Source organism: Sander lucioperca, chromosome 22, assembly GCF_008315115.2.
Source record: "Sander lucioperca isolate FBNREF2018 chromosome 22, SLUC_FBN_1.2, whole genome shotgun sequence".
NCBI lineage: Eukaryota > Metazoa > Chordata > Actinopteri > Perciformes > Percidae > Sander > Sander lucioperca.
The window spans coordinates 13,904,395-13,928,914 of record NC_050194.1 but is presented as its reverse complement, the minus strand read 5'-3'; the positions used below and the strand labels follow the sequence as shown (position 1 = coordinate 13,928,914).

At 38.8% G+C, this 24,520-nt stretch overlaps 1 protein-coding gene across 1 annotated transcript; it reads left to right on the top strand.

The window, feature by feature from the left end:
- The first annotated feature begins 404 nt into the window (after positions 1 to 404).
- Positions 405 to 24,270, top strand: cmn (calymmin). Its single transcript, XM_035997802.1, has 59 exons — positions 405 to 440; positions 525 to 598; positions 2,778 to 2,828; positions 2,949 to 2,996; positions 3,102 to 3,161; positions 3,666 to 3,710; positions 4,402 to 4,437; positions 5,154 to 5,201; positions 5,311 to 5,361; positions 5,638 to 5,682; positions 5,793 to 5,828; positions 6,083 to 6,130; positions 6,234 to 6,284; positions 6,541 to 6,591; positions 7,134 to 7,172; positions 7,335 to 7,385; positions 7,817 to 7,867; positions 8,317 to 8,367; positions 8,459 to 8,509; positions 8,631 to 8,690; positions 8,769 to 8,831; positions 8,908 to 8,955; positions 9,055 to 9,135; positions 9,245 to 9,295; positions 9,399 to 9,446; positions 9,918 to 9,959; positions 10,062 to 10,103; positions 10,187 to 10,234; positions 10,787 to 10,840; positions 10,934 to 10,999; positions 11,253 to 11,309; positions 11,472 to 11,918; positions 13,378 to 13,539; positions 14,791 to 14,838; positions 15,234 to 15,287; positions 15,515 to 15,559; positions 17,727 to 17,777; positions 17,920 to 17,979; positions 18,185 to 18,238; positions 18,350 to 18,391; positions 18,513 to 18,569; positions 18,758 to 18,796; positions 18,968 to 19,018; positions 19,098 to 19,136; positions 19,679 to 19,747; positions 20,343 to 20,408; positions 20,596 to 20,661; positions 20,841 to 20,897; positions 21,122 to 21,193; positions 21,308 to 21,379; positions 22,322 to 22,393; positions 22,493 to 22,564; positions 22,650 to 22,718; positions 22,813 to 22,875; positions 22,976 to 23,041; positions 23,134 to 23,172; positions 23,259 to 23,546; positions 23,826 to 23,882; positions 23,967 to 24,270. The coding sequence occupies exons 2-59, from the start codon at positions 532 to 534 to the stop codon at positions 23,969 to 23,971; spliced, it is 3,822 nt and encodes a 1,273-aa protein (XP_035853695.1). The 5' UTR covers positions 405 to 440; positions 525 to 531; the 3' UTR covers positions 23,972 to 24,270.
- The last annotated feature ends 250 nt before the right edge of the window (positions 24,271 to 24,520 follow it).

Here is a 24,520-nt window from a genome sequence, read left to right as displayed (position 1 = left end):
AGGTGAGCACATTTATTTATCCCTTGCATTATTGCATGATATTAGGAAGTGTTGGCCGACATTCTCATCCAAAATATTGCATAGATTAATTAGCTGTAAGGATATATACAGTTGAAAAACCGTGAGAAACTATTTATATAGTCTATAAACAATTTAAACTATGACAATGACCTGTCTTGAGAGTTCATCAGTCAATGTCCAATCTGGTGAACTCCCTCTTTGCTTTTCTATGTCTCCCTAAAGTGTTAATATTCTTAAGTGCCCAGTTATTTAGTTAGAGTGTGTGTGTGTGTGTGTGTGTATATATATATATATGTGTATATATATACACCTCGGGTTACTCTCCCAACAAGTGGGGGAGGATCTGGAGACCAGGGGCATCTATAAGCAGAAGGAGGGGCGCCTCAAACCAGAGTGTATATCAGACCCTCACAATCGGGGTACATTATCCACTCCAGATAATCTGCTTTGCTCTCCTCATTCTCCTGCTGGGTCTTAAACATTTTGGGCTTTTTCCCCTTCAGGTCCACTATGCTGGGACGACTACTTCTTCAGAGTGCGGTGATCCTTTGGCTGGTGCAGACAGCGCACACACTGGGTGAGTGAGGTGCAGAGGTGGGGTCATATCTAACATAATGTGATAACCATATTCTCTTCTTGATGTTTTATATTAGATTTACAGTCATTTGCGTGGGATGTATTTTGTAAATTAACTAAATCTGCCTTTATGACTGAGGCCATGAATCAGTGTCATCAATTAAGTATGCAGTAACTGCCTTGTGTGAATGAGAAAGGTTAGTACGTTGATTGGATAATTAAGTCAAATAAACCTTCCATTCACCATTATTGGAATGTTTCCAGAAGAAATACAGCTGCAAAGTTTGTTTCGGGGAAGAAATGTGCGTCCTACTGTATATGTTCTGTAGAGCACTGTGGTCAGTATATGTCTGTGCTCGGTTGTAGAGAGAAGGTGAAACACACGCTTTTGAGTTATGAGCTGACATATGGCAAAGGATGATGATGTTTGTTAGGTGGCACTGATAAACTGCCCTCTGCTTCTGCACATCGGCCATTACAGGTAGCCCCTGACCTGTTTGACATGATTTCCCTTCTTGCTGCTTTTCATGAAAAACTTTCTAAAAAGGTTTTTTTGTCATTTTATGTCAGAAAATCAACCAATATTCCTGACATTGCTTTAACTTAATGTTTTCCTCTTACAACTAGAATCTGTCACTGCAGTTAATTTAATGACAGTATTTTAGTGAGACACTCCTTAATTTACCAACTGCAATACTGTTAAGTCTAAGTTTATTTAAACAATTTCCCCCGGGATAAATGGAGTTCCATCTTACCTAAGGCTGTTTCCACTGTATTTAACTGCAACATCCAAATCAATTGTGTACTATGTGCACCATTTCTGTACTAGATCCCTCTTTTAATGATGACTTTTGCCATATTACTTTTTGATCGGTTTGTGATCCTTGAGGGCCAGAATTTAAAGATGCTATGAATGATTTAAGCAGAAATGATCATAGCCAGAGAAATGATTACACTACTGTCAAAGGATGTTTGTTTTCTTCCCAAGCTATGTTAAAATGCACGCTCCAATCTTGTGCAGGGAAAGGGTACAACCTGCTGAGTCCTGAAGAGTTAGAAAAGAGATGAGACAAATGTCTTTCAGGTGCTCGGGTTTGCCTGTCAAATTTCAAACGATCATGTTAAACTAAAACCTTAGCAGCACTCGCTGTATAGCTCTGACGTGTGCTCAGCCCGCTACCAACTTTTCTTGTGATGATGCGAAGCAACTATATATTCTTTTCTCTTTACCGCCGGCCTCAGTTTGTGAAATCAAAGGCAGCTTGACTTCGGTGGCAGCAGCAGTCTAAATCTAACATCCCTCTGTGAGAAGGGAAATAATGGTTTTACTGCTTGTACACAGTCACTCCATTGACATCTGTAGAGTCAAGGCTTGCTACTTCCCAAAAATGTTGATCACTACTGACTCAACCAGAGACTGGATTTATTTTTTTATAAGCTGAGTGTGTAATTCTAATTTAGGGACTGTATGAAAGTGAATGGGGTGGGGAACCTTTTTTTCACTTTTTAAAACCACAGGGCCCTTCAGAGCACTATTACTATTTTCTATGAACTCTTCTCTTGAATTGGGAAACAAAATGCAACACCCTCCCCCCAATATCTCAAATATATCTCTGCATTGATACAATATGTTTAATATCAATAATTTTGGGGAAGAAAGGCAAAGCAGAAAGATTTTTTTTTTTTACTATAGCCATCACTGCACACATTAGATATGGAGTTTTAAATTGCAAAATTTCCAACCTCATGTTGAATATAATCTTTGCTAATCGACGAATAAAGACCTTCTAAATAAAAGTTATTAATGTCACTGAACCAATGAACCGGGTACATGCAGGTGGCATTTCTGTGGCTGCACCTTAATATTTTTGCCCCATACAATAAAATAGTGATAAAATATACGTCTGTGATGGAAAAAAAAAAAAAACATAAAATTTTTGACCACCTCTTATAATTCAGTTAAAGTCCCTGGACAAATTGAGTATCAAGCCTTTTCATCTCCTTTTTTGCTTTGTCCCCTTTGTATGAAAGTATTTGTTGCTAATAATCAGGCTTAATTCCTGCCCTGTGTAATAAGGATTGATACACCCAATGGATGTTGCAAAGCTAAATGTTTTTTCTTCCTGTTATGTAATAGTAACGTTACAGTAGTTTAACATATTGAGTGTGCTTTGTTTAAGGTTATGGTACTGCATCTGGAGTATCCAATGGACAGGGGCCACAACATAATGGTACATTCAAAACACTCTGTACAGTTTGTCTTCATTAAACATGAAAATGATTGTGTTTGTGGGATTTTTCAGACAAGCTGAAGCTTTTGTTCTCATCTGTCATGTCATGTTTTTTTCTAGGAAAGAAACCTCCGAATGGTGGCAGACGAATGCTGATGCCATCAAAAGGTAAATTAACAGCAGATTTGTCCAGCCATTAATTCTTATGTCCCTGAAAATGTTTTATTTATATATATATATCTATATCTCAATATATTATTATTTTTTTTTAAGGTGTGGGTCAGGCATTGGGTGCACAAAATGGATACGGCGGATACCCAACAAAAGGCTTAGGTTAGTGATGTTACATAAATCTGCATGACAGATTGATCTGATTTTACAAAGACATTTTAGAAATGGTGCAAAATCTAATGGTAGATGTTACATGCTTCTCTCCGCCAGTTTGCATCTTGTTTTCAAATCATTCTAATTTAACTTAATGATTTTTGCTACAATATAGTCGCACTGTGATCTTTGTTGCAGGATATGGCGTTCAAGCCGGCCCAACCAATGGACAACAAATGAAAGGCAATGGTATAAGACACATATTCTCAATTTGGACACTCACTCACTAACCCAACAAAAGGCTTAGGTTAGTGATTACATAATGTTACATACATCTGCATGACAGATTGATCTGATTTTACAAAGACATCTTTCCAATGTTAAACTCAAGCAATAGGCCAGCAGTAGATATTCCAAGTGCAAATGAAGCTAAATATAATGGTAAATGTGTTTCCACACCATCAAGCACATATTTAGAGCTTATTCTAACTTTGTCTCACCATACTATTTAAGGCTATGGCGCAGCTGCTGGTGGGACCAATGGAGGAGGGACAAAAGGTAAGTTCAGCCATAATAATAATAAATTGAATTTATATAGCGCTTTTCAAAGACTCAAAGTCGCTTTACAGGGGAGGTAGATTACCAAAACAAAACAAGATTCAGGCACAGATGAAAAGGGGCGGGGGGCTACGGATAGGCAGAGGTGAAGAGATGGGTCTTGAGGCGGGACAGGAAGATGGAGAGGGACTCAGAGGTGTGGATCTCTTGGGGATGGGAGTTCCAGAACCTGGGAGCTGCTCTGGAGAAGGCTCTGTCTTCCAGGCCAGCTGAGGTGGAGCCTATGAGGAGGAATTCTGTTTTGTCACTGTTGAGTTTGACGAAGTTGTGTTGCATCCAGGTTTTAATAGCTGACGGACAGGAGTTGATGTGGGAGAGGGGAGGATTGTGGGGGGATTTGGTGCTGAGGTAGATCTGGGTGTCATCGGCATAGCAGTGGAAGTCCAGGTTGAAGTGGCGGAGTATCTGACCAAGAGGGAGGATGTAGATGATGAAGAGGAGGGGGCCGAATACGGAGCCTTGGGGAACGCCTTGAGTGACTGTGGCTGTGACAGAGGTGTGGTTATGGAGAGAGAGATGAAGTGGGAACAGCCATGTACCTGTGTTCATTCTATTTTAGCAAAATACTATCACTTTTCACTCTGTAAAAACTTTAGATCTTTTGGTAATGTTTTTCCATCTTGTTTTTAAGGCTATGGAGCAACAGCTGGTGTAACCAATGGACAAGGTGGTAATCCAATGTGGGACTCAGCTTTTAAAGAAATGGAAGATTTAGCAGTGAATGCAGATTTTCAGCTTCTGTTGTACCACTAAACCAACAAACTCAACCCATAGGCTTAAGTGGATGTTAAAGAGCCCCTCTTATACTCATTTTCAGCATCCTATTTGTACTCTCTGGGTCTACAAGAATAGGTTTACGTGCTTTGATGTTCAAAAAACATATGTTTCTCATACTGCCCATTGCTGCAGCTCCTCTGCCTGAAACAGCCCGGTCTGCTCTAATTGGTCAGCTGTCCCACTCTGTTGTGATTGGTCAGCCAAATTCAAACAAGCTACTGGGCGGGCTATACTTGCTCAGGCAGCACCTAGGGGGAAGCACATATGAAAAAAAATGGGTTGGCATTCTCAATCAGTGACATCACTAATTGATGAATTTCAAACAGGAATGTGGGTGAGGCGTTTCAGGCAATTGAGATAAAGTGCTGTCTGTGGGAGAGAAAGCTCCATTTGGAGTGAAATAATGTTTTTTTTGTACATATACATCTATTACATACACAAAACACTATTACACACTAAGATGGGAAAAATCCAAAAAAGTAATAGGGGCTCTTTAAAAGTTGTTTTTCTAATCCCTGTACTGCAGCACATTTTACTGTTCAAACTCCGATTCACTGTTTTCCACTAACTTTTCCCACAATCTATATGCATTGTTTTGTAATCTAGGAGGAAATCCAGCAGTTTTACCCAGTGGAAATGGTGCAAAATCTAATGGTAGATGTTACATGCTTCTCTCCGCCAGTTTGCATCTTGTTTTCAAATCATTCTAATTTAACTTAATGATTTTTGCTACAATATAGTCGCACTGTGATCTTTGTTGCAGGATATGGCGTTCAAGCCGGCCCAACCAATGGACAACAAATGAAAGGCAATGGTATAAGACACATATTCTCAATTTGGACACTCACTCACTCACTTACCCAACAAAAGGCTTAGGTTAGTGATTACATAATGTTACATACATCTGTATGACAGATTGATCTGATTTTACAAAGACATCTTTCCAATGTTACACTCAAGCAATAGGCCAGCAGTAGATATTCCAAGTGCAAATGAAGCTAAATATAATGGTAAATGTGTTTCCACACCATCAAGCACATATTTAGAGCTTATTCTAACTTTGTCTCACCATACATCTCTTCTATTTAAGGCTATGGCGCAGCTGCTGGTGGGACCAATGGAGGAGGGACAAAAGGTAAGTTCAGCCATGTACCTGTGTTCATTCTATTTTAGCGAAATACTATCACTTAATACTCTGTAAAAACTTTAGATCTTTTGGTAATGTTTTTCCATCTTGTTTTTAAGGCTATGGAGCAACAGCTGGTGTAACCAATGGACAAGGTGGTAATCCAATGTGGGCCTCAGCTTTCACAGAAATGGAAGATTTGGCAGTGAATGCAGATTTTCAGCTTCTGTTGTACCACTAAACCAACAAACTCAACCCATAGGCTTAAAAAGTGGATGTTAAAAGTTGTTTTTCTAATCCCTGTACTGCAGCACATTTTACTCAGTGTTTTAACTTTCCAAAAAAGTACTTTAAGATCCACTGTTTTCCACTAACTTTTCCCACAATCTATATGTATTTTTTAATCTAGGAGGAAATCCAGCAGTTTTACCCAATGGAAATGGTGCAAAATCTAATGGTAGATGTTACATGCTTTTCTCCGCCAGTTTGCATCTCGTTTACAAATAATTCTAATTTAACGTGCTGAATTAACTATAGTTGCACTGTGATCTTTGTTGCAGGATATGGCGTTCAAGCCGGCCCAACCAATGGACAACAAATGAAAGGCAATGGTATGAAACACATTTTCTCTTTGTCTCTCGCTCTCGCTCTCTCGCTTTCTCCTCGCTCGCTCGCTTTCTCCTCTCTCTCTCTCTCTCTCTCTCTCTCTCTCTCTCTCTCTCTCTCTCTCTCTCTCTCTCTCTCTCTCTCTCTCTCTCTCTCTCTCACTCTCTCTCTCTCTCTCTCTCTCTCTCTCTCTCTCTCTCTCTCTCTCTCTCTCTCTCTCTGAGCAACAACGCTGTTCAGTTAAAATTTTCTTTGTGGCAGGGTACGGTGCACAAGCTGGCGGATACGGCGGACAAGGAACTAAAGGCAATGGTATTTCCTAGGGCTGCAACTAACGATTATTTTCATAGTGAATAAATCTGTCGATTATTTTCTCGATTTAGTTGTTTGGTCAAAATGTCAGTCAGTGTTTTCCAAAGCCCAAGATGATGTCCTCAAATGTCTTGTTTTGTCCACAACTCTTAAGATATTCAGTTTACTGTCATAGCCAGTAATGAAACTAGAAAGTATTCACAAAGAAGCTGGAATCAGAGAATTTTTTATTTTTTCATAAAAAATGACAAACTGATGAATCGATTATCAAAATAGTTGTAGATTAAGTTGACAAGTAATCGATTAACCTCTGCAGCTCTAGTATTTTCGATGTGATGGTGTGTTAAATTCTGTTTGTTGGAAATAGTTTAAAAGTATGCCACACTCAAATGGATAAACTGTAACTACTTGACAGCTCTAATTGCTGGGGTCACAAGAATATGGGGTGCTAAAAATGGTCATTTGAGAAAGCATGTAGCAGATGCTGAGATGCATGTAGCAGATGCTGAGATGCATTTAAACTCAGTCTCTTTTATCTCCAGGTTATGGAGCACCAAACGGAAACAAGGGCCATTTGAATGGTAAGTCCACAGCTTCAATCATTTTATGACGACAGACTGTCTGCTGCATTCACATTGCTGTACATTAATGCTGGAAATGTTTGTTCCGTTTGAGGTCATTTTAAAGTTAGTGCAACATTTCAAGTGAGTCTCTTAGTGTTGGTTTCTCTTACTGGCTTTTAGGTTATGGTACTACAGCTGGTGTTCTAGGTGGGAATGGAGCTCAACCCAATAGTGTGTGGCCATTGATAATTATCAGTAACAAATGATAACGTTATTTCATGGAAAACAATTTATCTTTTTTTTTTATTTATCTGCTTCAAATGAAATATGATGATTTTACATTAGATAAACTCTACCAGACCAGTACAGGCCTGCAAGTGCTTGGTTTGCCAAAATATAAAAAAGTAATTGCATGTTCATCACAGGTTACCAGACCCCCAACAAATAATTTCTCAAAATGACAAGCAGCACAAAAACATTAAAAAAAAAAAAAAAAAAAAAAACATTTTCTAATTTCATTTCTGAAGCTGTAAGAAAAGGTCCTGGTCAAAACCAGTCATGGCAAACTGAGTGGCCATCTAATAAAGACATGTATTTGAAGTTTTTGCTTATTACCGTCAAATTATGAGTAGAGGGAATTTGTTTGTGTTGTCTATTTGTAGGTAATGGAGCTGCAGATGCTGCACACAATGGACATGGAACAAAAGGCAACGGTAGGGTAGCTCCTACAGCATTGTTATATTGCTTGGTTGTTAATGGTACAATGAAAGCACACGCGCATACATACATTAAGAGTGGTGTGGGAAGGGTGGGTGTCAGATTCATCGTAGAGTTAAAAGAGAATTTGAAAGAATTCTGTCAGTTAAATCAACTTAATGTTGGTGCACAGACAGTGATGTGCTTGGGGCACTTGATTAAAATTAGACAGTGAATAGTATCCAAAGCCACACCTAAATCTGAAAGGATTTCAATTTAAAAGTTTGAACACATGTAAGAAAGCATCATTGCCATTATATGGCTCTTTCTGCACCATACACATTTTTTTTAAACCTAACTTAAATGTGAAATGGTTTTTGGTCTTGAACTGTAGTGTGAGCGACATGTTGCAGTGAGTTCCTATACTGTGCTGTATGTAGATTAATTAATATTCTCTTTTTGCCAGGCTATGGTGCTGGATTTGGTGTACCTAATGGAAATGGGGCTAAAACCAATGGTAATGCCTGCAAAAACGGAACTTTAAAACACATATTTAAGTTGAAACATGTAATAGTATTACATCTTTAAATATAATAATTGTTCTTTAGGTCAAGGAGCTGCAGCAGGCCCATCCAATGGCAACGGGGCAAGACCAAATGGTAAGAAAGAGGTTACGTTAAAATGGGCAGCGTGGTAGTTTTTGTTTTTTTTCCAGACACAAAACATGTTCATCAGTTTGTTCAGGCCTATACAACTTAAGCATGTCTCTGTATTTAACAGGACAGGGGGGAGCTGGAAGTAAACCTATTAAAGGATATGGACGACCACTTTATGGGGCAGGTAACTCAGCTACTGACGCTTGGTTTTCCAGGTAATGGTAATATCCCCTTTGATACATGTTTCTTTCTGTGATTTAAGGTCCAGGCATGGGGATGGGAGCCTCCAGAGGTGTGGGAGTACCTCAGCTTGCCAGGAACCAAGGTGAGTGAAGGCCATGACACAGTGCTGAGGTCACCACTTAATACACATGTAACAATGTCTTTATTTCTTCTTCCAGCATATGGCGGTAATGGTTATAATGGTTATGGAGGTCAACCCATGGGAGGTGGGTCATACACAAGTCAGTCCGTATTGACATCACTCATGGGATGATAAATTAAACATAAATGATTTATTAATATATATGTGTCTAATGTATTTATAGGCTACAATGGCGCTTATGGCAATGCTGGTTTGGGTCTGAGACCTCGGTATGGAAATGGAGGAATGAAGGGGCCAAAGCCAGGTAGAAATATCCCTACTGTCAAATAACAATTATACATCTTCAAATGTGATTATTTTCATGTATTTTTGGATAACATGTTCATGCTCTGAACCCTTTTCTAAAATTGCAGGCTATGGTGCTGCAGCTGGTGTGCCCAATGGACAAGCTGCAAGACCCAATGGTAAACCTTGAGCTAATATCCAATACAATATATCATGTCCACTAAAACGTTTGAAAAGCCTCTAATATTAAAACAATCTAAAATTGTGTTGTAAAATGTTAAGGTTATGCTGGAGCCAGAGCCCCTAATGGGAATGGAGCTGTGCCAAATGGTAAGTCAACATGCAAGACATTTTAATTATTATTATTATTATTATTATTATTATTATTATTAGTATTATTATTATTAGTATTATTAGTATGAGGTTAATTATTCTTGCTGTTTGTGAATCTATTGAGGTTATGGATACCCCAGTGGTGGAGCTACCAAGCCAGCAAAACCAGGTAAATGTGGGGTCAATTACATACTGTATATGGGATTATTTTTGATCTAAGTACAGTATTGCCTTCCTTGAGGTATGGACACTATTGTTTTTTTTTATTGTTATTTTTAAAGATATTTAAACCATTATCCATCTCTTGCACCAAGTTGTTACATATCTTATATAATTTTTAGGTAATTCAAAGCAATAACGTAATTTTCAGAAACAATAAATAACTAGTTCAAATGAGAGAATCTGTGGATCTCTTTGTGTGAAGCACAGACAAAGTTGTCAGCATAACTCCAATTTTATTTTTTTTAGGTTATGGCAACATTCCAAATAGGTATGGTGCCAAACCCAACGGTAAGGACTGTCACTTCTTTTTCATATCTGTTTATGATTCAAAATACAGTTTTATTTTGATGGCAGAATATAAAGTAATTTGCTTTCATGAATGTGTTACAGGATATGGAGCCACCAGAGGAGATGCACTGAGACCCCAACCAGGTACACGTGACTCAAAAAAACAAAAACAAGGACAAGCTTATATATTATATGGATGGTTTTGTAATAATTTGTTTTTATCATAGGTTATGGAAATGGAGATGCTCCCAAGGGATATGGAGCTAAACCCAATGGTAACTAATCATTTTATAGATGTTCTTTATGTAAAAGAATGTCCTTCTTTTTCATTGGGATGATATATTTATGTAATGTTATGTTGGTGAGAACCTGTTAAAATACGCAACCTATTTACAGTAATGTGTAGTTTACTACTATTAAATAATTCATAATTAAATTTGGAAAAATAATGTATGTTAAAAGGACAATTATTTAGCTTTTCATCTTTAAAAACTGGTTCTGCCTCCAAGCTGTGATTAGACAGTTGATTGTCCTCTGCACCACCTCCATGCAAATGAATGGACTCCATGTTCTTTGCATTTAGTATTAGCAGGGTATATGCTGCCCTCTGCTGGACAACACTGACATATTATACACCTAGGCTAAAGGCTAAATTGTTCTCCTTTTTAATCTGTTTTTCATTTGATTATGACACAGTAAATGCATACATAAACAGGTATATGTTGTATTTCACCTTCTTTCTTTGTTTGATTTGCTTTAAACTAGGTATTTTAGGCCTTCCATAATTACTAGCATTACTTACTTACTTGTCATATTTTTTTCTCAAGGTCATGGAGTTAAGAATGGTGTTGCACTAGGTGGATATGGAGGTAAACCCAATGGTGAGTTCCAGCTATAAAATGTCAAATTTATTCTGTTTATTAATAGACTGAATGTAATTTGTCAAAGTGAATCTACTTGAATCTCGTTTGCAGGATACGGAGGGCCAAGCGGAGGCTCAAAACTACAAACTACCAAAGGAGTTGGAGCACTCGGCACTGGTAAATATTCTGCATAATATACATAACACATGCAATGTTTGTGATATCCAAACTGAACCTCCGCTGTGTCATCCCACTAGTGAAGGGAAAGAAAGGGAACAATGACGTTATTAAAACAAAAGATGCATATACACTTTGAGCATCATTTTGACTCAGTTTTTCTTTTGGCATTGATCTGCAAGTCTTGTGTTCACAATGTGTGCAGTGCTTATTTGATTCAGGAATTTTTTTATTAAAATGTTGTGTTCCACAGGCTATGGTGGTCCTGCTGGTGTACCTAACGGACAGTTGGCTAAAGCAGCCAATACTGGTAAATGCTCCTATACATGCATGTGTTTTGTGTCGTACATTACGTTTCACTTTTGCTGTATAGTTGAGTTTTAAGTTTCACTGTAGACATTTCACTAAATAATTGTTCCATCTTTTCCATTTAAATTAGTTTTTTGACAACATATCTCTGTTTGGTTTTTAGGCTATGGCATGATGCCAAATGGGAAGGGTACATTGGGTGCAGGTGGTTCCAATGAAAAGGGCCTAAAAGGGGGAGTTCTCTCTCCTGGGCAGCCGAGTGCAATACCAGAGGTTGTTGCACCTCCACAAGCAATAACTCAAGGTGCAGCACCTGTTGCCCCCGAGCCGACGAGTGGTATCCTTGTTATGGTGACACAAAGGAAATATCAAAAGCTGCCTTCACCTGTGCCACAAGGAAAAAGCTACAAACAGACACCACTTATCCTTCAGGCTACACCACAACCAGCACCAGCGATTCCTCAAGGCAAAGGCCCAAAGCCTGCACCTGAACCCACAGCTGAACCAGCATCCATGGGCCCACAGGGGAAGGGTTGGAAGGCATCTGGACCTGCACCAGTGGTTCCCCAGACTAGCCCAGCACTAGAGCCAGCAGCAGTCCTCCCTCAAGGTAAGTACCCTAAATCTAATTCTTTACAGGGCTTTTGTGGCAGGAAACAATACTTCAATGGTTACTAGAAGTATTTTTCAAATATGTTTTAAAATCAAATAATTAAAAAATGTTTGGATTGACATTAATTAAGTTGATTGTCCCCCTAAAGAGGCACAAAACGATGATCTGCTCTGTTACTTATTTTATATTAAACAAATGATCTCTTTGAGTTATTTTTACTAATTTTAATGGTAAAAATGAGAAATAGTAAATGCAAAATTGTTGTTGCCTGTGAAACCATTAATTAATTTGGCCTGATCTTCACAGTAATAAAAAAAAGCAATTCAATATAGTTATATTTTTCCAACTTATTATAACAAAACTGCCACTCATCAACTGAGTTTTATGTGAAGTTATATGGTAGAAGTCTACACTCCTCAATGGATTTATATAGTTTTCACAGTCCTTAAGTTTTAGTTTAATTATTTGTTTTAAGTCGTAGTGAAAAGATCAAAAAAAGCATCTGATAATAGTGGGTTTGTTTCTCAGGGTTTTTGCAACAACATACATGCACCTTTCATATGCACTAACTGAGTATCAGTATACTCTGTATCTGGCTTTGTCCAGCATGTTTTGCACTGTTGTAATAATTTAACACTGAAATAAAATACAGTCACAGGTTACCAGACCCCCAACAAATAATTTCTCAAAATGACAAGCAGCACAAAAACATTAAAAAAAAAAACATTTTCTAATTTCATTTCTGAAGCTGTAAGAAAAGGACCTGGTCAAAACCAGCCATGGCAAACTGAGTGGCCATCTAATAAAGACATGTATTTGAAGTTTTTGCTTATTACCGTCAAATTATGAGCAGAGGGAATTTGTTTGTGAGATAAAAGATAAAAAAAAAAAGCATTTGATAATAGTGGGTTTGTTTCTCAGGGACTTTTGCAACAACATACATGCACCTTTCATATGCACTAACAGTATCAGTATACTCTGTATCTGGCTTTGTCCAGCATGTTTTGCACTGTTGTAATAATTTAACACTGAAATAAAATAGCAGAATGTCACTGTAGGCTACTATTGAATTATAATTGTGTACTTAACATTTGAAAACATTATCTGACTCTGGTTGCTTGTGGTAATGTCGCCAAAATCTGCTGAGTGAAAAATTATGTTTTTATAATGTTGCTTTTGAATTAGTAGATTAGCTGTATACACAGTGTTTTTCTACAGATGTGCATATTCTACTGTATGGGGACATTATCAGTAATTATTTTCAAACATTTAGCAAAATAATATGTAGATGTTAGTTGATGAAACGTATGACCTCCAGGTTATGTGACTGGAAGTGTTGTGCCTAAGCAAAAAGTTGCAGAGGCAGATGCTCTTTTGGGGGTAGACAGCACGAGTGAAGGGGATGCTGCCCCTGAAAGCACCAAACCCCTGAAAACTAAAGCTATTCCTGAAACAGTGGCAGCCAAAAGTACAGGGAGCATCACCCCTGAAGAAACACTGGCTGTGGGTGTGCCTGAGGTCGCACCAGAAGAAGTAAACATCAAAAGTCAGCCAGAGGCAGCAGGACCTGACAGGCTCGGGGTCAAAGGTCTCCCTGCAGGAGAAACTGGGGCAACTGGTAAACCAAATCTTGATTTGGGTGTGTTTACTAGCCGTTGTATTCCATGTGTAAATGTTGACTGAATCCTGTGTTTGTCGTAACTTTGTCCAAAAGTCTGTTGCAGAATTGTGGACGTTAAGATGACTCTAAGGGTCTTACACAGTTTTAATGGCTAGGATTCAGTGGGACTTTTAATACTTATAACATTCTCAATATCAATATTTACACACTACATTATTGACCCATTCAGGTGATTTTTATTTTATTTTGCAGGTATAATGATGTACAAAGCGATAAATCCCAAGTGTTAACTTGAGTGAATCCTAGCCAGTGACTATGATTATAATTGTTATAGCTCTACAAATTTCTGTGTAATTAAAATTGTGTTTGTTTCTGTGTTGCGTGCTCTCTTCAGAGTTGTCTCAGAAAATGACCAATAGTTTGTGTTCAGATGTGTTTATCTCTAATGTTTTTTTGTTTAAAACCTCACCCAGCGTTGTCATATTTAAATAATCAACATGTAACATTTAAAGAGACGTTTTGGGAAAATACGGTAGTTTGCTTTCTTGCCGTGAGTTTGATAAGAAGATTATACCCCTCTCAAATCTGTCCATTAAATATGAAGCTGGAGCTAGGAGACGGTTATCTTAGTACAAAGACTGGAAACGAGGACAACTAGGCTAGGCTAACAGTTAGCCTAGCCTGTAAAACCACAACTTGTTCTTTTTAGACTTAAAGTTTGGGTACGGATTAAACAGATATAAGGACGATAATAAGTGTTAGTGAGCTTTAGTGGTGCGTGAAGATGGATTTTTTTTACGTTTGGACAGAGCAAGACTAGCTGTTTCCCTCCACTTCCAGTCTTCATGCTAAGCTAAGCTAACTGTCTCCTGGCTGTAGCGTCATATTTACTTTACGGACATGAGGGTGGTATCAATCTTATCTATCTGCTCATCAACTCTCAGCAAGACAACAAATAAGCATATTTCTCAAAATGTCAAACTATTCCTTTAACATGTGGAGCAGGTTGAGAATTAACCAGTGTTCCTTTCGAGACTAAATGTGTTAAGTGTGTTACTGTGTTTGGTCCTTGTGATATGTGTTATCTTAATCCTTTATGAAGTTTATTTGGTGCATTCATGATGCATGAGGTGACTTAAGTTGAACCCACTGCTTGCTTTTAACATGGTTGTTTACTGATGCAACTGTAATACTATAGAGAGACTTTGCGTAGCTCTGATCTATCAGTTTGTCCCTCCTGATTTTCAGAGAACGGAGGAGGAGCTTCCATCTCCAAGGGACAGGGAGCTAAACCTGGTAAACATTTCTCTTTTTTTCTTTGAACAATAATCTGAGAGCTGAAGTCTTGCCCCCACAGACATTCATGTCCCTCTCAGGATGAAGTGTAACAACTTTGGTGGTCCCTTAGCGCCATCATTAGCTCACAATTTAAATGTATCCAATAGTAGCTTTACTTTGTGTTGAGTGCTAATTAGCCAATTTGTGAGCATTCTACTAACACACTCACAAAACTAAACTGGTGAACATGGTAAACATTATACCTGCTAAACATTAGCATGTAGCATTGCCATTGTGAGCATGTTGGCATGCTGATGTTAGTGTTGTAGACTCTGTTGTATGTAGCCAACATATCTGTTTTACTTTTAAATCTTGAATTGTGCTAGTAATACTTGTTCCTGTTGGTATTCTAGACTGTGGACCATCAGGATTACCAAATGGACAATGGATGAAAATACCAAGACCTGGTAAACTGGGAGTATTATATTCCCAAATGGTCTAATAGCATTTGCATGCTGAAATGTGTATTTTTACTTTTACCGCATGCACAATGTATTTGAAAGGAATTTGGATAGTTTTTAATTGATTCAATGAAATATTACAGGGAGGTGAAACTTTACATGAACGCACTGATTGTCTGTAGCACATAACAGAGTCAGAAGCATATGATGAAAACTACGTTTTGTCATTTAAGGTTATAATGCAGGTTCTGGAGCATCCACTGGCACAAACACAAAAGGTATTAGTACAAAAGTGACTCAGGTCATGGCATAAAGGGTGTATCTTGCATAGATAGAAGAATACTTTATTTATATTATTAGGGGTCCAAGCCCGAGTCTGTAAGAACGGGCAATAGCAAAGCTATGCCGTTCGTACAGCAGGGCTGTAGAACCCTATTGTTTTTCTACCGATTAATCTTCATCATCATAGTCATTATTCTTCTCCGCCTAAAACTCCGACTACAGCCTAAACCGTACATGGTGGGGGGTTGACATTTTCAGGAATGGTCCAGAACTCCGCAAGGACCTCAGGCGCAAAATAGACCCACTTCCACCACTAGGTGGCGCTATAGCAGAAAAAACGTGTTTGGCCCTATAACTCCCACACCGTACACTCAAAAACCATACATCCACGCGTTCCCTGGATCCAACTGAATCACGTGATATAGGCCACGCCCATTTCCGCCTAAACTTTTATGCGTGAAAAATCGTGATTTATCAAGAACCTACTTTTTCGAACTCCTCCTAGACCGTGTGACCGATCGGCACGAAATTTGGCAGATAGCATCTCCAGATGGGCCGGACAAAAAGTTAATAAAAATAATTTTGATAGGATAAAAATTGCGCATATTACGCACAAACTAATTTGTGTATCTAACTATGAAAACACCAACTTTGCCATATCTCGGCCAAAATAAATGCCATCAACGCTGAACTTTAGATTCTTGTTTACCATGACCCTCTGAAGGTCACCCACACGTTTTACAAAAATTGGCCACTAGGGGGCGCTACAAGTACAAAAAGTTCATATCTCATGAACCACTAATCTGATTTTTACAAAATTTGATGGGTACCATCTAGGGATACTCCTGAGGCCAACCCTAGAGTGGGGTACTGAGTGGTCAAAGTGGGCGTGGCCTATGGGACCCACGTCTAAATTTACTACTTACACTAACGTGAACAACTTAAAATTTACAGGGTAGATAGACAATGGGTCATGGACCACACCTACCAAAAATTACACATGTGGACCACTAGGTGGCGCTATAATGTTTTTTTGCTTTTAAGTCCCAAATTACACCTCGCACGTTAGAAATCCTTACATCCACGTGTTCCTTGAATCAAGCTGAATCACATGATATAGGCCACGCCCATTTCCGCCCAAAAGTTTTTTTCGCAATGTGCAAAACCAACTTTTTCTAACTCGTCCTAGGCTGTGCGACGGATCAGCACGAAACCTGGTACGTAGCATCTCCAGATAGACGTGACCAAAATTTTGCTACGTTAAAGTATGCGCATTTGACAACCAAACAAATTTTCCTAGCTAGCTACCACACACATATATCATATCTCGGCCAAATTAAATATTATGAGCAAATAACTTGAGATCTTTGTTCAACATTCTACTACGATGCTCTTTACCAAATTTGGCGAAGATCGGCCATTAGGGGGCGCTATAATCAACGTAGACGAGTTTTGGCCCTTTTACTCAATGTTAATGGGATATTTACAATGGAAATGTACCACAGACCTTGCAGCTCACACTTCTCAATATTTACTGATGTTTGCCTCTTACCGTTAGGTTTTGGTTTTTACTTTTGCGTGCTCCTTTGGTTTTTTACAATAAACAAACTTCTTAACCCACCTGACAAAGTTTCTACAACCTTCACAGTGGACAAATTCAACTCTTTTATCTCACTTTTTCAATCCAAAATCAACACCATTCATAGGCGCCGATGAAAATACTGAGCACCCACGTGTGCCAGATTGCCAGTAGGCTATATTCATTTACAATTAAACATTGCAGTTGGTGGCAAGTGAAGAGCCTGTCATAGTGTGATTGGTTATGGCGGTGGCATTGATTCTTAATTTCCCACGAAGCTGATCGCGGTAACTTGTCAGTTGAACTTTTCATCTCCAATCCTATCCGTATATCATTGTTAAAGGTAGTCTGTATATGCATGGAGTTGAATTGTTGACCGCTACGTTTGCAACGGCGACGTACCGCAGACGTCGCGGCTCGCACCTCTCGATATTTACCGCCGTTTACCTCCCCGCCGCCCGGCTTCGGGTTCCGCTTTCGCGCGCTCCCCGGAGCGTCGGGGGTGACTGCCGTGGGTGGCTTGGGCCCCGTCAGAACTGCTTGCAGTTCTAGTTTATTGATTAAATTCTTTAATTTGTTTTGAGGTTATGGAGCAGGATCCGGTGTTCCAAACGGATACGGTGCTAAACCCAACGGTAAATCCACTTTATTCTTCATTCTCAATATTCATGTGTATGAAATGTTCACAATGGAGCATTTTACAGATGGTAATGAAACCTGCTACAGATTTAATCATAACTGTAGGCCTTATAGTAGTGAAATTGTGCCATTGTTTAGGACACGGTGCCAGTGCAGAGGGGTATTCAAATGGAGGCCAAACCAAAGGCAAAAAACCAGGTAAGGAGTGTGCTAATAACAGCTGTGAGAGCAAAGTCTAAGGTTTTAAATTCATCCAGTAAAATCAATAATACAATTTATATATTTTTAAGGAATCTAGCAATGATTAATTTACTGTACTTTGTAGTACTCTGTACTTTTTTTTTCCCCACGGTATAAAGGTGAAGGTAGGCTTATGTCTCAATAAAGTTTTGTTTATCCAAAGGTTATGGAGCAGGAGGCTACACTGTCCCTGGACTCAGCAATGGATATGGAGCTGGTAATATTTTCTGTCAAAATAAACATACAGTGAATATTGATATTTTTTTATGGTTTATGGTCACTTCCAATGAAATTTAGATGTTTGTGAATTCTTTTGTTTTGTGTACAGCGAACCTTGGATATCCTTATGCAGGGAAACCTAAGCAACCTGGTGAGTTTTTTTAAAAAAAAATTTTTTATATAAAGCAGTTCAACTTCATAGGGCAAAGGAATAATTATAACTTAAAGTGTGGACTGTGTTATGTGTTGATAATTGTTCTTTATACTCTCAGGTTACGGGCAAGGAGCGTACCTTGGAGCTGGATATGGAAATGGAAATTCATATGGAGGTACATTTTAAAAGAATAAGCTTTAAACATTGTCTTTAAATTTAGCTTGTAAACTGATAAGTTAGGCCCACAGAAGCTTTATGAACTAAGGCTGAATTTGTACCCCCCTCCCCACCCCCCAAACCAGTATTTGAATTGTTCTAAAATGAAATCTGTACAGTTTACTTATATTCTGCAATTTTTCTCAGGAAATGCAGGTCTGGGTGAAGCAGGCAAGTCCAAGTCAGGTAGGCTTGGATGTTTACACTAACTTTGTTAAAGCGCTGAATCCATAATTCAATTTTAAAACACCATGAATTGGAAGATTATACATCCCTGTAGTTATTGCAGGCCATTTAGCTCGGCAATAATTGTGTAAGTACAGAGCACTAAGATAGTTTATGATGTCTTTTTCGCAGGGTATGGAAATGGAGATGGCTACAGTACTGGTGTACAACCTGACTATGCAAGCAAGTACCATAATATGCAATTTAGTTCATTTAATTTTGTGTGAATTACAGCAAAAGTAAACATTTCTCTTTTTTCCAGGTCTTGGCCAAGGTGTACCCACTGCTAATGGAAAATCAGGTATGATATGGGTGGCAAGTGAGGATACAGTTAAAGATAAATACAAGTGTAGAGGCTAAGCCCAAGCTTTAAGCCCCTGAGGTGCTGTTCCACGGGTAGAATAATTGACACACTTTTTACCTTTTTGATCAATGAAAGTCCAAGTCATATTTGCAGTTAAAACCATTGGTTCCATTTATTTTCATCAAATCTTTGGTTTTCCAGACAAACTACGGCTTGTATGTGTACCCGTGTAGTGGTGAGAGTGTGTGTGTGCGTATATTTTCAGACATATTTATAGTGACTCTGAGGACCCCCTAGCGAACCCCTTGTTGAAGATCTGTGATCTAAAGCATCAATTGATGAGCTTTCTATCTCATACAGTTTGTTGCCATACCATGTCAATATCTCGGGTCCAGTATGTAGGTCTATCAGTGTATTTGCATTCACTTGAGTAATCTGATTATTGGTCTGAATTCTATGTGCATGTTAGCAGCATATTCCCCTCGAGATGTTATAGTCAATAGAGCCGATGCACAAACATTTCCTGTGTACTCATGCAGGAATGAGCCAGTATGAGCCTCAGTCCGCTGGCCTCGGTCCAAATGGAAAATTGGGCAGCATGTATGGTGGTATGTATAACTTGATTTCTTTCAAATCTTTATTAAAGGTCATATTGTACATAGTTAAAAAAATGTGCAAAATTCTCAATCCACAGAAATGTATACAGCCCGTATTCAGAAACGCTGCCTTTAAACAAGCCGTCAGGACTTCGTACAGTTGTGATGTCGCAACTATACAATATATAGGTAGAAAGAATCATGCTGAAACAGTCATTCTCTGGCAATGCGGTGCAGACATCGAGAGTGCAGATGCAGAAGACCCAGAAACGCTGGCCAATCAGAGCAGACTGGGCTTTTTCAGGAGAGGGGCTTAAAGAGACAGGTGCTAAAACGGAGCATTTCAGACAGAGGGTGAATACAGTTATATTTAGACAGACAGTATGAGGAAAATAAAGTGTTTTTTGAACATTCAAGCATGTAGACGTGTTTTAGTAAGAACCCTAAATACAAATATGAACCTCAAAATGAGCATGAAATGGGACCTTTAACACACAAAAAAAACTCAGTGGGAAAAAGCATACGCCTGTACAGCATGACATTAACTTATGAAACATTTTTAAAAAATCCAACAAACCAGAACCAAAACTTTCTCCAACGTTAACAGGAATAGGTGTGCCTATTGGCAGTCAGACCCTGGGAATGGGTGCAGAGAAATCAAACACGAAATACGGTGAGTGCTTGTTAGTCGTACTCTATCACTCCACTATAATGTAGCATGAAGGGAAAGGGAGTTTTATTTACGGCTGTATGAGTTTATAGCACCTTGATGTGAAGAACTCTAATATAATTCTTAAACATCTCATTATTCATGTGCCAACCAACATTCTTCTCTGCCCACTCACTGCACTCTGATTTAGGCATTGGTGGGTTGCAATTTGGTGGACAGCCCTTCAGTACAGGGACTAATGGTGCAGGAAAGTATGGTATGTCTGTTTATGTGGACACTGCATGTACGTCTTGATGTAAACTGCAAATTAATTCATTTGTAATGTGTTTTGATTGAATGTTTATACCAAAGTCACTGTAGCCCACTAAGAATCAATACAAGCATGCATGGTCAGTCTAATGAGTCCATGCTCAACTATGTCTCTATTCTATCCAGGTTATGGTGGGAGCCCCTATGGGCCTGCTGGTGATGGCAAATCATCTGGAAAATATGGTGAGTCATTTATCAAGCAGTATGTTATATTTCAAAATAAGGTGCAGTACCATGAGTACCTTTTTTAGTTTAGCCGCACAGTATGGTCAGTGTGATCATCAGCTGTGGCTTATTGTTGTCTTCACTTAAAAGCCATTCCCGAAATGTATAGGCTGATGAAATTAACACAATCTACACTTGACTGTGAAAAGACTTCTTACTGGTTTTCCTCTATCTCTGATCAGGATATGGTGGGTTCCCAAATGGTGGGCAGCTTCTCGGTCTCGCCAGTAATGGAAATACAGCCGGCCAATATGGTGAATAATTACCTTTTGATATCTCTTGTTGTGATTAGTTGTGGCACACACTTCACCCCGTAACCTTTTTTGTATTATTTCTCTTCTTCCTCTGTTTCTCCATCTTGTCTACAGGTTATGGAAGAATGCCTTATGAAGCTCAACCAGCTGGACTAAGCCCTGAAGCCAAATCTACTGGCAAATATGGTAAGAAAACGTTGCAGATTTAGAATTTACTCACAAAATATCACAATTAAAATGTGGAGTAATCCCAGACATTTGCTCATGGACAGATGGCCGTGTTGCATGGGCCACCCAATCCGGCCCGTTATGAGAGCCACTCAGCAAAAGTTTTCGTAAATCAACAATGGGACGGCTCAAAAATGTGTGTGTGTGTGTGTTGTTGAGAGAGAGAGAAATAGATAGAGAGGACTACATTTTAGTGTTGTCTTTTTCATCACTTAAGCAAAGGTGTTATTTTCCAAACAGGCTTAGTGGCTTGACGGTTAATGTTGAGGTATGGATTTGATTCACAGGGGTATTTTGCCACCGGTAATGGTATTAGTGTTATAAGTTAGCAGCACACTTCAACAACCGGACCCAGGGTGAGTCTGAGTGAGAAGGAGGAAGACTGCTCTCTTTGCCCGGTCAGCTCCAAAATGGTGTTATCTTCTCCTGTGTGCTTGGAAGTGGGAAATTTTCAGCTCACAGCAACTTAATACGATATAGTGTCTGGCTTTTGTTTGATATCTATGAAAATGTGAATTATGAAAAAACTAAACTGCAGTCAGAGCAATGAAACCATAGGCAGGATAGTCTTTTTGACAGACATACTTAAGCCATTTCATTATTAATTAAATTAATTATTTTGTTTAATTTAATCATATAGTAGTAGGACATACATTAGAGTAGTAGGACATAAATTGGAGTAGTACTTTATCTAGTTTGACTGTGATTTAGATGTGGTAAAGCCTGGGTGTAGGACCTGATAAGCCTAGGGCTTCTACCTATCCCTTTTCGAACGGGTCGATTGTTATGTTGAAATTTAGTTTTGTTTTTTTGTTATACATTTTATTTGTTTATACATTTTGTGTATATATATTTCTTTTAATCATTCGAAATAAAGATTTCATTCATATTTTCTTCCAGGTCTGCCTGGGTCACCATATCAGCCTGAACCTCTTGGACTTGGACAGAGGGGAAAATTAACAGGCACATACGGTGAGATTCAGCAAACATGACAGCTACCTTCTAATTGTTGCTTGTTTGTTTATTTCTTTGGTTTAACTTGTTGTCTCAATGTGGTTGAAAACTGCTAAGGTGGCGGTGAAGTTCCCTATGCACCACAAGCTCTTGGTTTTGGGAGTGAAGCACAATCTTTTGGGAAATATGGTACTCTTCATTCTTGTATGTGTTCTTTTCATACCACTCATTTTAAACATGTTTACTAAATGATTTCACATCAATCTCTCAACAGATAACCAGGGACCATACCAGTCGCAGCCCATTGAATCGGCATCTGAAGGCAGATCTGGTGGAGAATATGGTATTTTGTCATTATTGCTTTTAACCTGAGCAGTTGGGTTCGAAATGTACAAATACATTGTACATTCATTTCTTTTTTTGTGTGCCTTAAACAGATGCAGCTGGTTTACCATATGAGATCCTGCCTCTTGAGCCAGATTCAGCTGGAATATCTAATGGTGCGTTAGGGAAAGAGGTTTCTTTTTGAGAGATTTGCAGCACAGATATACTGCAGACCCCAATCTCTTATCTTATGTTTATTTTCTCCTGACCTCTTAGTGAAGGGAGAGGTACCGACACCAGCAATTTCAGTCGAAGGCGAAGGGATGTCCATTGATAGATACGGTAAGTATATACTGTATAGTGTGTATTTCTGCATGGTGGTGTCTTGTGGCTCAACTGCATTCAGGTAATGTTTAACTGTTTGTCATTTTCAGAAAATATGGGCTATATAAACGGACAAGTGCAGCCAGAAGGTAAAACTAGGAAATTAATTAATTGCATACATGGTGCAATGGCAAAAAAGACAACATTGAAATCTTAGTTTTCGCTCCCTCCCTAGTGGTTGCATTTCCTGCAGCTCCTACTCCCAGCCCCTCCCTGGCCTACCCCGCTGTCACATCCTATCTGCCTGTGGAGGCCTTCACACCTGATGTGGTGCCTGGAGCGGGTGTTGAGGACCTGCCCGACCCCGCAGGCACTGCTGGCCTCGCCCTCGACTCCGCACCTGCTACAGAAATGCAGGGCATGGCTGAGGTGCCGGAGCAACCTGATGAGCTGCTTGATCAACAGCAGCTGCCACGTCAGATTCACATTCAGCAGCATCTCAAACTGCATTTTCACCCACAAGGCAAGTCCTGGAGAGGTCCAACTTGACAAGTGGTTTCACACGCCAGGATAGCGGTTTTCTCGTTTCTATTCTTTATGCCCTTTCAGCTTCTTATTTAACAGGCTGGTATAAAAGTGGTATCAATCTTCTCATTAAATTTTCAGAAAGAAATGTCAAACTGTTCCTTTAAGTTCACCATGCCAAACTCTGAAATAAAATGTAATCACCAGTATACGTAATATTACATAAGTCATTTAAAAACTTTTCCATAACAGTTTGAATTCTTTTCTTTGTCTTCAGGAGCAAAGAACGGCAAATATGATTTGAATGGCTTCTTTGGGAATAGTGGCTACCAAGGTAAGAACAGAATCAAACTAAAAGTTTATCATTTTCAGTTTGCTGACTGCTGTACAACCATCCCACTCATCTTTCTCCACACAGGTTAACCCTGCAGACAACGACAATATAATCTTTTTTTGGCATTGTATATTTTTGAATGTTTCCTAATTGTATATTTTTATTTTCTTCTGTTTGTTGGCAAATCCTGGTATTTTGTGTTTGTTTGTAGAGATAAAACAGCATTTAAACATTTTGAGTTAGGTTTTCTGTTTATGTATATTTTTTATGCACCCTGCATTACCTTCTAATTTATTTTGCATGGGAGAGGGTTTTTTACTACTTGTGGCAGACATCTGTTTATCATTGTACAGAATTTGATTGAATAAAACCATCCATGAATACTAAACAGTGGATTACTCATTTGTATGTGTTTCTATACATTTAGTATGCTACAGCAAAGGCAAAACCCATTAATCTTGTTAAATGTACATGCTAAGGAATTATAAGTGCCATTAGGAAAAACGACCACCTCTTAAAGTGTTATAATCCCCAGATCAGCCTGAATGCAACACAGTTGTAAATAAGCATGGGGAATAGGAACGTGTGTGGTCTATAATAAAGGAAATACAGAATATACCTATGTTGACCATGAAGTT